This window comes from Engystomops pustulosus, unplaced genomic scaffold, assembly GCF_040894005.1.
Source record: "Engystomops pustulosus unplaced genomic scaffold, aEngPut4.maternal MAT_SCAFFOLD_130, whole genome shotgun sequence".
NCBI classification, from domain to species: domain Eukaryota; kingdom Metazoa; phylum Chordata; class Amphibia; order Anura; family Leptodactylidae; genus Engystomops; species Engystomops pustulosus.
The window spans coordinates 118,662-131,613 of NW_027285011.1; the positions used below are offsets into that span (position 1 = coordinate 118,662).

General features: G+C 50.2%; 1 protein-coding gene across 1 annotated transcript in view; it reads right to left on the reverse strand.

Moving 5' to 3' along the window:
* Window positions 1-12,952, reverse strand: part of NPR2 (natriuretic peptide receptor 2) — a 156,964-nt gene that overhangs the window by 108,514 nt on the left and 35,498 nt on the right. Inside the window, exon 2 of the mRNA XM_072131743.1 lies at window positions 530-729. Coding sequence (XP_071987844.1) covers window positions 530-729 — 200 coding nt within the window. The remainder of the gene's footprint in view (window positions 1-529; window positions 730-12,952) is intronic.

The window sequence follows — 12,952 nt, forward strand, 5'->3', positions numbered from 1 at the left end:
CCCGCTCCCCGTGACCCGTGGGGATCTGTCCGCCTCCCGCTCTCCGTGTCCCGTGGGGATCTGTCCGCCTCCCGCTCTCCGTGTCCCGTGGGGATCTGTCCGCCTCCCGCTCCCCGTGTCCCGTGGGGATCTGTCCGCCTCCCGCTCCCCGTGTCCCGTGGGGATCTGTCCGCCTCCCGCTCTCCGTGTCCCGTGGGGATCTGTCCGCCTCCCGCTCCCCGTGTCCCGTGGGGATCTGTCCGCCTCCCGCTCCCCGTGTCCCGTGGGGATCTGTCCGCCTCCTGCTCCCCGTGTCCCGTGGGGATCTGTCCGCCTCCCGCTCCCCGTGGGGATCTGTCCGCCTCCCGCTCCCTGTGTCCTCCCCTTTTTATTCCATTGGAGGCGCCGTCTCGTTTCTCTCGTGTCCTATACAAGTCTCTTCATGTGACGTCCACGCCGCAACGCTCCTAATGTGCCCGGGGTAACTTGTTTGTGTGATGATTGGGGTGGTAGTTAGGACACCGGGGTGTAGAGGGAAGGACTTCCTAACCTTGAAAGCTTCCTTCAGGTCCTCCTCGTGGCTCTGGTTACTCTGCCAGGGTTTGTAGGCGTCTCTGCTGCCATTGGAACGTAAACTTTCACCAAACACGTCCAGATAGAAGAAGACGTAGTCGCCATTGGTCAACTTCTCCTTGTGCGCCTGCAGCATGATCATATGGAACATCTCCAGGGGTCCACAGATGTAGATCACTGCAGGAGAAGACACCAAAGGATGGTGATGACTAATACAGGACACGACTACTCACCGTCTACACGTAGATTAATACAGGACACCGAGGCTACGCATGTATGGTGACTGTCAGTCTCGGGCACTCCCATTCCAGAGACTGTCGGTCCCTCGCACTCCCATTCCAGTGACTGTCGGTCTCTCGCACTCCCATTCCAGTGACTGTCGGTCTCTCGCACTCCCATTCCAGTGACTGTCGGTCTCTCGCACTCCCATTCCAGTGACTGTCGGTCTCTCGCACTCCCATTCCAGTGACTGTCGGTCTCTCGCACTCCCATTCCAGTGACTGTCGGTCTCTCGCACTCCCATTCCAGTGACTGTCGGTCTCTCGCATTCCCATTCCAAAAACTGTCGGTCTCTCGCACTCCCATTCCAGAGACTGTCGGTCTCTCGCACTAACATTCCAGAGACTGTCGGTCTCTTGCACTCCCATTCCAGAGACTGTCGGTCTCTTGCACTCCCATTCCAGAGACTGTCGGTCTCTTGCACTCCCATTCCAGTGACTGTCGGTCTCTTGCACTCCCATTCCAGTGACTGTCGGTCCCTCGCACTCTCATTCCAGTGACTGTCGGTCTCTCGCACTCCCATTCCAGTGACTGTCGGTCTCTCGCACTCCCATTCCAGTGACTGTCGGTCTCTCGCACTCCCATTCCAGTGACTGTCGGTCTCTCGCACTAACATTCCAGTGACTGTCGGTCTCGGGCACTCCCATTCCAGAGACTGTCGGTCTCTCGCACTCCCATTCCAGTGACTGTCGGTCTCTCGCACTCTCATTCCAGTGACTGTCTCTGTCACTTTGTCTATGGGGAGATTTATCAGAACGCATGCTTTTAAAAACACATTGCAATAGCTGAAGAATGATTTGCCTAATTAAACAGCTGTTAACACGTGTGTTTACAAAATGCAACCGTTAATGCAAAGTAAACGCAAGTGTTAACAGCTGTTTAATTAGGCAAATCACTCTTCAGCTATTCCAATGCGTTTTTACACGCATGCGGTAAACACAACATGTGACCGCACCTTCAGAGCAGAACTCTAGTGGCCCAGGGCAACCAATCAGAGCTCAGCTTTCATGTCCCCCAGCGGTTTATAAAATGACAGCTGATCTCTGATTGGTTTTCATGGGCAACTGGAAGAGTTTTCCTTCAGACACTTCTGATAAATCTCGCCCCTATCGCTGTCTCTCTCCATCTTATCTCACACATAAGCGTCTTATACTCACTGCCTGTAGTAACCAATCACAGCTCAGAGCTCATATTACTGACCTGTAGTAGTAACCAATCATAGCTCAGAGCTCATAGTAATCACCTGTAGTAGTAACCAATCATAGCTCAGAGCTCATAGTAATCACCTGTAATAGTAACCAATCACAGCTCAGAGCTCATAGTAATCACCTGTAATAGTAACCAATCACAGCTCAGAGCTCATAGTAATCACCTGTAATAGTAACCAATCACAGCTCAGAGCTCATAGTAATCACCTGTAATAGTAACCAATCACAGCTCAGAGCTCATAGTAATGACCTGTAGTAGTAACCAATCACAGCTCAGAGCTCATAGTAATCACCTGTAATAGTAACCAATCACAGCTCAGAGCTCATAGTAATGACCTGTAGTAGTAACCAATCACAGCTCAGAGCTCATAGTAATGACCTGTAGTAGTAACCAATCATAGCTCAGAGCTCATAGTAATCACCTGTAGTAGTAACCAATCATAGCTCAGAGCTCATAGTAATCACCTGTAATAGTAACCAATCACAGCTCAGAGCTCATAGTAATCACCTGTAATAGTAACCAATCACAGCTCAGAGCTCATAGTAATCACCTGTAATAGTAACCAATCACAGCTCAGAGCTCATAGTAATCACCTGTAATAGTAACCAATCACAGCTCAGAGCTCATAGTAATGACCTGTAGTAGTAACCAATCACAGCTCAGAGCTCATAGTAATGACCTGTAGTAGTAACCAATCACAGCTCAGAGCTCATATTAATCACCTGTAGTAGTAACCAATCACAGCTCAGAGCTCATATTAATCACCTGTAATAGTAACCAATCACAGCTCAGAGCTCATAGTAATGACCTGTAGTAGTAACCAATCACAGCTCAGAGCTCATAGTAATGACCTGTAGTAGTAACCAATCACAGCTCACAGCTCATAGTAATGACCTGTAATAGTAACCAATCACAGCTCAGAGCTCATAGTAATGACCTGTAATAGTAACCAATCACAGCTCAGAGCTCATAGTAATCACCTGTAATAGTAACCAATCACAGCTCAGAGCTCATATTAATCACCTGTAATAGTAACCAATCACAGCTCAGAGCACATAATAATGACATGTGGCAGAGCAACAACCAATCACGGCTCAGGTATCACCTGCCCCAGCAGCAGACAATGGGGGACATTTACTTAAAGTGTCGGTGTCTGCATTGGCTTTGTTACCGACCTGCTCTCGGAAAGAAGACACACATTTAATATTGTAGAGCTGTGCAGAGACATTTCTGTCCCCGAGACCATTTTCTGTCCCTGGGACCAAAATCTGTCCCGAGCACCAGAAATATGTCCAACAGTCCCTGCTAGACCAGTTTTCTTTTGGTCTACTTTCCGCCAGTTTACAGCGCCCCAAAAATGGCTGTGACACATATTAATTCTGTCTGAGTTTCCACTCCGCCAAAGCCACGCCCCTTTTCGGAGAAGAGTCGGAGCAGACGGAAAAAGTCATTTTTTCTGTCCCCGACAGCTAACAAATAGGTCTGAGAGCAGAAGATGTGGTGAGAGCGCCACAAAACTGGCGGAAACACCATAATAAATGTCCCCCAATGGCTCCTGTATATGGGGGGTAATAAGTGGATTTTGGAAAGCAGGGGGTGAGAATTTTGGCTCAAAATGTGGTCTAAGATGTTCCCTGAGCCACAGAGAGCGGCTGTGCAAAATGTGGTGACATTTCATCATACAAAAAATATAAAACTGAGTCTCCCCGGCCCGAGACAAAACCCCACTAACAAACAATCGCCACAAGATTTAGATGACTAATGGTGGGCGAGCTGGGCAAGGCTGGGCGAGGCGGGCAGAGGCTGGGCGAGGCGGGCAGAGGCTGGGAGAGGCGTGCGAGGCAGGGAAAGGCTGGCGAGGCTGGGAGAGGCGGGCGAGGCGGGCAGAGGCTGGGCGAGCCGGGCAGAGGCTGGGCGAGGCGGGCAGAGGCTGGGCGAGGCTGGGAGAGGCGGGCAAGGCAGGGAAAGGCTGGCGAGGCCGGGAGAGGCGGGCAGAGGCTGGGCAAGGCGGGCAGAGGCCGGGCGAGACAGGGAAAGGCTGGCGAGGCGGGCGAGGTGGGGCGAGCGAGGATGGGCAAGGCGGGCGCGGATGGGCAAGGCGGGCGAGGCTGGGAGAGGTGGTCGAGGCTGGGAGAGGTGGTCGAGGCGGGCGAGGCTGGGAGAGGTGGTCGAGGCGGGCGAGGCTGGGAGAGGTGGTCGAGGCGGGCGAGGCTGGGAGAGGTGGTCGAGGCGGGAGAGGCTGGGAGAGGTGGTCGAGGCGGGCGAGGCTGGGAGAGGTGGTCGAGGCGAGGCTGGGAGAGGTGGTCAAGGCGAGGCTGGGAGAGGTGGTCGAGGCTGGGAGAGGTGGTCGAGGCTGGGAGAGGAGGGGCGAGGTGAGGTGGGCGAGGCTGGGAGAGGTGGTCGAGGCGAGGCTGCGAGAGGTGGTCGAGGCGAGGCTGGGAGAGGTGGTCGAGGCGAGGCTGGGAGAGGTGGTCGAGGCGAGGCTGGGAGAGGTGGTCGAGGCGAGGCTGGGAGAGGTGGTCGAGGCTGGGAGAGGAGGGGCGAGGTGGGCGAGGCTGGGAGAGGTGGTCGAGGCGAGGCTGGGAGAGGTGGTCGAGGCGAGGCTGGGAGAGGTGGTCGAGGCAAGGCTGGGAGAGGTGGTCGAGGCGAGGCTGGGAGAGGTGGTTGAGGCGAGGCTGGGAGAGGTGGTTGAGGCGAGGCTGGGAGAGGTGGTCGAGGCGAGGCTGGGAGAGGTGGTCGAGGCTGGGAGAGGAGGGGCGAGGCGAGGTGGGCGAGGCTGGGAGAGGTGGTCGAGGCGAGTCTGGGAGAGGTGGTCGAGGCGAGTCTGGGAGAGGTGGTCGAGACTGGGAGAGGAGGGGCAAGGCGAGGTGTGCGAGGCTGGGAGAGGTGGTCGAGGCAAGGCTGGGAGAGGTGGTCGAGACGAGGCTGGGAGAGGTGGTCGAGGCGAGGCTGGGAGAGGTGGTCGAGGCGAGGCTGGGAGAGGTGGTCGAGGCGAGGCTGGGAGAGGTGGTCGAGGCTGGGAGAGGAGGGGCGAGGCGGGGCGAGCGAGGATGGGCAAGGCGGGCGAGGTGGTCGAGGCTGGGAGAGGAGGGGCGAGGCGGGGCGAGCGAGGATGGGCAAGGCGGGCGAGGCTGGGAGAGGTGGTCGAGGCTGGGAGAGGAGGGGCGAGGCGAGGCTGGGCGAGGCGGGGCAGGCGTGGATGGGCAAGGCGGGCGAGGCTGGGAGAGGTGGGCGAGGCTGGGCGGCCCATGCTCTCTGAAGCCCCCGCTGATGGCTCCTTATATCCATAAGTGAGAGGTCAGGACCCAGCCGATAACCAATCACAGCTGATCTTGCTGAACCACCAATCAGGTGCCATTATTTTTATGAGGAGAATTGCAAGAAAAATCACACTTAGAAAGCGCAATGTGTGAACGCCGCCTGAGAGAAACCATATTAACCCCTTCATCACCAAGACAATAAAAAAACACCATCTCAAGGGATTGTGCCGCCCTGTATCCCCTGTGCACAATAACATGAAAAACACACGATGGGGTAAGAGGAGGGGCAAACGTGGGGCTGTAGGGAACTTAATGTGATCCAAATTTGGGAGGTCTAATAAAGGGGCCTACATGAACCTGCAGTCGGCCCTGCTGAGTGTGTATAGTGTCCAAAGGGAACGGAGGATTGCAGGACTCCAGCAGGTAAGTGCTTCTACTGGGACTTCATCTTGTATTTCCATTAGTACAATGGACTTCATAAGTGGCAATGACCTGCAGTATATACCCTGTGCCATGTATTTAATGTCTGAGGAGGTATATACTGCTGTGTACATCCTGTGTCATGTATGTAATGTCTGAGGAGGTATATACTGCTGTGTACACCCTGTGTCATGTATGTAATGTCTGAGGGGGTATATACTGCTGTGTACACCCTGTGCCATGTATTTAATGTCTGAGGAGGTATATACTGCTGTGTACATCCTGTGTCATGTATGTAATGTCTGAGGAGGTATATACTGCTGTGTACACCCTGTGTCATGTATGTAATGTCTGAGGGGGTATATACTGCTGTGTACACCCTGTGTCATGTATGTAATGTCTGAGGAGGTATATACTGCTGTGTACACCCTGTGTCATGTATGTAATGTCTGAGGGGGTATATACTGCTGTGTACACCCTGTGCCATGTATTTAATGTCTGAGGAGGTATATACTGCTGTGTACACCCTGTTTAATGTATGTAATGTCTGAGGAGGTATATACTGCTGTGTACACCCTGTGCCATGTATGTAATGTCTGAGGAGCTATATACTGCTGTGTACACCCTGTGTCATGTATGTAATGTCTGAGGAGGTATATACTGCTGTGTACACCCTGTGCCATGTATGTAATGTCTGAGGGGTATATACTGCTGTGTACATCCTGTGCCATGTATGTAATGTCTGAGGAGGTATATACTGCTGTGTACATCCTGTGCCATGTATGTAATGTCTGAGGGGGTATATACTGCTGTGTACACCCTGTGTCATGTATGTAATGTCTGAGGGGGTATATACTGCTGTGTACACCCTGTGTCATGTATGTAATGTCTGAGGGGGTATATACTGCTGTGTACATCCTGTGCCATGTATGTAATGTCTGAGGAGGTATATACTGCTGTGTACACCCTATGCCATGTATGTAATGTCTGAGGAGGTATATACTGCTGTGTACATCCTGTGTCATGTATGTAATGTCTGCGGGGGTATATACTGCTGTGTACACCCTGTGCCGTGTATGTAATGGCTGAGGAGGTATATACTGCTGTGTACACCCTGTGTCATGTAGGTAATGTCGAGGATGGGCAAGGTGGGCGAGGCTGGGAGAGGTGGGCGAGGCTGGGAGAGGAGGGGCGAGGCTGGGAGAGGAGGGGCGAGGCGAGGCTGGGCGAGGCGGCGAGGCGGGGCGAGCGTGGATGGGCGAGGCTGGGAGAGGTGGGCGAGGCTGGGAGAGGAGGGGCGAGGCGAGGCTGGGCGAGGCGGGGCGAGCGTGGATGGGCGAGGCTGGGAGAGGTGGGCGAGGCTGGGCGGCCCATGCTCTCTGAAGCCCCCGCTGACGGCTCCTTATATCCATAAGTGAGAGGTCAGGACCCAGCCGATAACCAATCACAGCTGATCTTGCTGAACCACCAATCAGGTGCCATTATTTTTATGAGGAGAATTGCAAGAAAAATCACACTTAGAAAGCGCAATGTGTGAACGCCGCCTGAGAGAAACCATATTAACCCCTTCATCACCAAGACAATAAAAAAACACCATCTCAAGGGATTGTGCCGTGTATGTAATGTCTGAGGAGGTATATACTGCTGTGTACACCCTGTGCCGTGTATGTAATGTCTGAGGGGGTATATACTGCAGTATATACCCTGTGCCATGTATTTAATGTCTGAGGAGGTATATACTGCTGTGTACACCCTGTGCCGTGTATGTAATGTCTGAGGGGGTATATACTGCAGTATATACCCTGTGCCATGTATTTAATGTCTGAGGAGGTATATACTGCTGTGTACACCCTGTGCCGTGTATGTAATGTCTGAGGGGGTATATACTGCAGTATATACCCTGTGCCATGTATTTAATGTCTGAGGAGGTATATACTGCTGTGTACATCCTGTGTTATGTATGTAATGTCTGAGGAGGTATATACTGCTGTGTACACCCTGTGCCATGTATGTAATGTCTGAGGGGGTATATACTGCTGTGTACACCCTGTGTCATGTATGTAATGTCTGAGGGGGTATATACTGCTGTGTACACCCTGTGTCATGTATGTAATGTCTGAGGGGGTATATACTGCTGTGTACATCCTGTGCCATGTATGTAATGTCTGAGGGGGTATATACTGCTGTGTACACCCTGTGTCATGTATGTAATGTCTGAGGAGGTATATACTGCTGTGTACACCCTGTGTCGTGTATGTAATGTCTGAGGAGGTATATACTGCTGTGTACATCCTGTGTCATGTATGTAATGTCTGAGGGGGTATATACTGCTGTGTACACCCTGTGCCATGTATGTAATGTCTGAGGGGGTATATACTGCTGTGTACACCCTGTGTCATGTATGTAATGTCTGAGGAGGTATATACTGCTGTGTACATCCTGTGTCATGTATGTAATGTCTGAGGGGGTATATACTGCTGTGTACATCCTGTGTCATGTATGTAATGTCTGAGGAGGTATATACTGCTGTGTACATCCTGTGTCATGTATGTAATGTCTGAGGGGGTATATACTGCTGTGTACATCCTGTGCCGTGTATGTAATGTCTGAGGGGGTATATACTGCTGTGTACACCCTGTGTCATGTATGTAATGTCTGAGGAGGTATATACTGCTGTGTACACCCTGTGCCATGTATGTAAAGTTAGGGCCGAAGCGACCAGGAGGCGGAGCCGGTAGCGGAGGCCCGTCATGATGAGGGGGACCGGAGCGATACAGTTAAAGGGGCGGGGCTTAGGCCCGCCCGAAGATCTCGCGGGAGCCGCAGTCTCCCGGGCTTAAAAGGAGGCTGGGACGGCCCCTTCTTCCTCTTGCCACGACGCCAGGGATTTGAACGCCCGCCCGCCCTCCCCTTTTGGTGAGCTGGGTAAATGCTAATTAGCTTGTCACGCAGCCTGTGGCGGGGTCTATGAGGGCCAGTGGGGTGAAGCACTATACAGGTGAAGCGGTTTTGGTAACAACGAGCGTTTGGTCACACCAGGTGGGTGGACCTGGGAGGAGGAAATTGAGTGTCCGCGACACTTTTGTCACCCCACGAGCCGGAGCGGTGCGGCGTGGGGAATATTGCGTACACTCTCTTCTCTCTGGCCCTCATAGACCTTCTTTCTGCAGGTTCTTTCATGTATAGTTTATAAATGTTATTTTGTAACATGTTATTTATGTTAATATATTTAATTCCCTTTTTGTATGTTGTTAATAAAGAGGCTGCTGTGGCCGCCATATTCCAACTTTTAAAGGTGTGTTCCGGATATTTCTTGACAAGGTAAAGGTACACAGGGTTGCATGGGGTGCGTGTCATAGGTATGGAGCACATCGGGAGTCCCTACATCATGTCTGAGGGGGTATATACTGCTGTGTACATCCTGTGCCGTGTATGTAATGTCTGAGGAGGTATATACTGCTGTGTACACCCTGTGTCATATATGTAATGTCTGAGGGGGTATATACTGCTGTGTACACCCTGTGCCGTGTATGTAATGTCTGAGGAGGTATATACTGCTGTGTACACCCTGTGTCATGTATGTAATGTCTGAGGGGGTATATACTGCTGTGTACATCCTGTGCCGTGTATGTAATGTCTGAGGAGGTATATACTGCTGTGTACACCCTGTGTCATGTATGTAATGTCTGAGGAGGTATATACTGCTGTGTACACCCTGTGTCATGTATGTAATGTCTGAGGGGGTATATACTGCTGTGTACATCCTGTGCCATGTATGTAATGTCTGAGGAGGTATATACTGCTGTGTACACCCTGTGCCGTGTATGTAATGTCTGAGGAGGTATATACTGCTGTGTACATCCTGTGTCATGTATGTAATGTCTGAGGAGGTATATACTGCTGTGTACACCCTGTGTCATGTATGTAATGTCTGAGGGGGTATATACTGCTGTGTACACCCTGTGCCGTGTATGTAATGTCTGAGGGGGTATATACTGCTGTGTACATCCTGTGTCATGTATGTAATGTCTGAGGAGGTATATACTGCTGTGTACACCCTGTGCCATGTATGTAATGTCTGAGGGGGTATATACTGCTGTGTACACCCTGTGCCATGTATGTAATGTCTGAGGGGGTATATACTGCTGTGTACATCCTGTGCCATGTATGTAATGTCTGAGGAGGTATATACTGCTGTGTAAACCCTGTGCCGTGTATGTAATGTCTGAGGAGGTATATACTGCGGTGTACACCCTGTGCCATGTATGTAATGTCTGAGGAGGTATATACTGCTGTGTACATCCTGTGCCGAGTATGTAATGTCTGAGGGGTATATACTGCTGTGTACACCCTGTGCCATGTATGTAATGTCTGAGGAGGTATATACTGCTGTGTACATCCTGTGCCATGTATGTAATGTCTGAGGGGTATATACTGCTGTGTACACCCTGTGCCATGTATGTAATGTCTGAGGGGGTATATACTGCTGTGTACATCCTGTGCCATGTATGTAATGTCTCAGGGGGTATATACTGCTGTGTATGTAATGTCTGAGGGGGTATATACTGCTGTGTCATGTATGTAATGTCTGAGGGGGTATATACTGCTGTGTACATCCTGTGTCGTGTATGTAATGTCTGAGGGGGTATATACTGCTGTGTACATCCTGTGCCGTGTATGTAATGTCTGAGGAGGTATATACTGCTGTGTCATGTATGTAATGTCTGAGGGGTATATACTGCTGTGTACATCCTGTGTCGTGTATGTAATGTCTGAGGGGGTATATACTGCTGTGTACATCCTGTGGCGTGTATGTAATGTCTGAGGAGGTATATACTGCTGTGTACACCCTGTGCCGTGTATGTAATGTCTGAGGAGGTATATACTGCTGTGTACACCCTGTGTCATGTATGTAATGTCTGAGGGGGTATATACTGCTGTGTACACCCTGTGCCGTGTATGTAATGTCTGAGGAGGTATATACTGCTGTGTACACCCTGTGTCATGTATGTAATGTCTGAGGGGGTATATACTGCTGTGTACACCCTGTGCCGTGTATGTAATGTCTGAGGAGGTATATACTGCTGTGTCATGTATGTAATGTCTGAGGGGGTATATACTGCTGTGTCATGTATGTAATGTCTGAGGAGGTATATACTGCTGTGTACATCCTGTGTCGTGTATGTAATGTCTGAGGGGGTATATACTGCTGTGTACATCCTGTGCCATGTATGTAATGTCTGAGGAGGTATATACTGCTGTGTACATCCTGTGCCATGTATGTAATGTCTGAGGAGGTATATACTGCTGTGTACATCCTGTGCCATGTATGTAATGTCTGAGGAGGTATATACTGCTGTGTACACCCTGTGCCATGTATGTAATGTCTGAGGAGGTATATACTGCTGTGTACATCCTGTGTCATGTATGTAATGTCTGAGGGGGTATATACTGCTGTGTACACCCTGTGCCATGTATGTAATGTCTGAGGGGGTATATACTGCTGTGTACACCCTGTGTCATGTATGTAATGTCTGAGGGGGTATATACTGCTGTGTACACCCTGTGTCATGTATGTAATGTCTGAGGAGGTATATACTGCTGTGTACATCCTGTGCCATGTATGTAATGTCTGAGGAGGTATATACTGCTGTGTACACCCTGTGCCATGTATGTAATGTCTGAGGAGGTATATACTGCTGTGTACATCCTGTGTCATGTATGTAATGTCTGAGGGGGTATATACTGCTGTGTACATCCTGTGTCATGTATGTAATGTCTGAGGAGGTATATACTGCTGTGTACATCCTGTGTCATGTATGTAATGTCTGAGGAGGTATATACAGCTGTGTACATCCTGTGCCATGTATGTAATGTCTGAGGGGGTATATACTGCTGTGTACACCCTGTGTCATGTATGTAATGTCTGAGGGGGTATATACTGCTGTGCACACCCTGTGCCATGTATGTAATGTCTGAGGATGTATATACTGCGGTGTACATCCTGTGTCATGTAGGTAATGTCTGAGGGGGTATATACTGCTGTGTACACCCTGTGTCATGTAGGTAATGTCTGAGGGGGTATATACTGCTGTGTACACCCTGTGTCATGTATGTAATGTCTGAGGAGGTATATACTGCTGTGTACATCCTGTGTCATGTATGTAATGTCTGAGGAGGTATATACTGCTGTGTACACCCTGTGCCGTGTATGTAATGTCTGAGGAGGTATATACTGCTGTGTACATCCTGTGTCATGTATGTAGTGTCTGAGGAGGTATATACTGCTGTGTACACCCTGTGTCGTGTATGTAATGTCTGAGGAGGTATATACTGCTGTGTACACCCTGTGCCGTGTATGTAATGTCTGAGGGGGTATATACTGCTGTGCACACCCTGTGCCATGTATGTAATGTCTGAGGAGGTATATACTGCTGTGTACACCCTGTGTCATGTATGTAATGTCTGAGGAGGTATATACTGCTGTGTACATCCTGTGTCGTGTATGTAATGTCTGAGGGGGTATATACTGCTGTGTACATCCTGTGTCATGTATGTAATGTCTGAGGAGGTATATACTGCTGTGTACACCCTGTGTCATGTATGTAATGTCTGAGGGGGTATATACTGCTGTGTACACCCTGTGCAGTGTATGTAATGTCTGAGGGGGTATATACTGCTGTGTAAACCCTGTGTCGTGTATGTAATGTCTGAGGGGGTATATACTGCTGTGTACACCCTGTGTCATGTATGTAATGTCTGAGGAGGTATATACTGCTGTGTACACCCTGTGTCGTGTATGTAATGTCTGAGGGGGTATATACTGCTGTGTACATCCTGTGTCGTGTATGTAATGTCTGAGGGGGTATATACTGCTGTGTACATCCTGTGTCGTGTATGTAATGTCTGAGGGGGTATATACTGCTGTGTACACCCTGTGTCGTGTATGTAATGTCTGAGGAGGTATATACTGCTGTGTACATCCTGTGTCATGTATGTAATGTCTGAGGGGGTATATACTGCTGTGTACATCCTGTGCCATGTATGTAATGTCTGAGGAGGTATATACTGCTGTGTACATCCTGTGCCTTGTATGTAATGTCTGAGGGGGTATATACTGCTGTGTACATCCTGTGTCATGTATGTAATGTCTGAGGAGGTATATACTGCTGTGTACACCCTGTGTCATGTAGGTAATGTCTGAGGGGGTATATACTGCTGTGTACACCCTG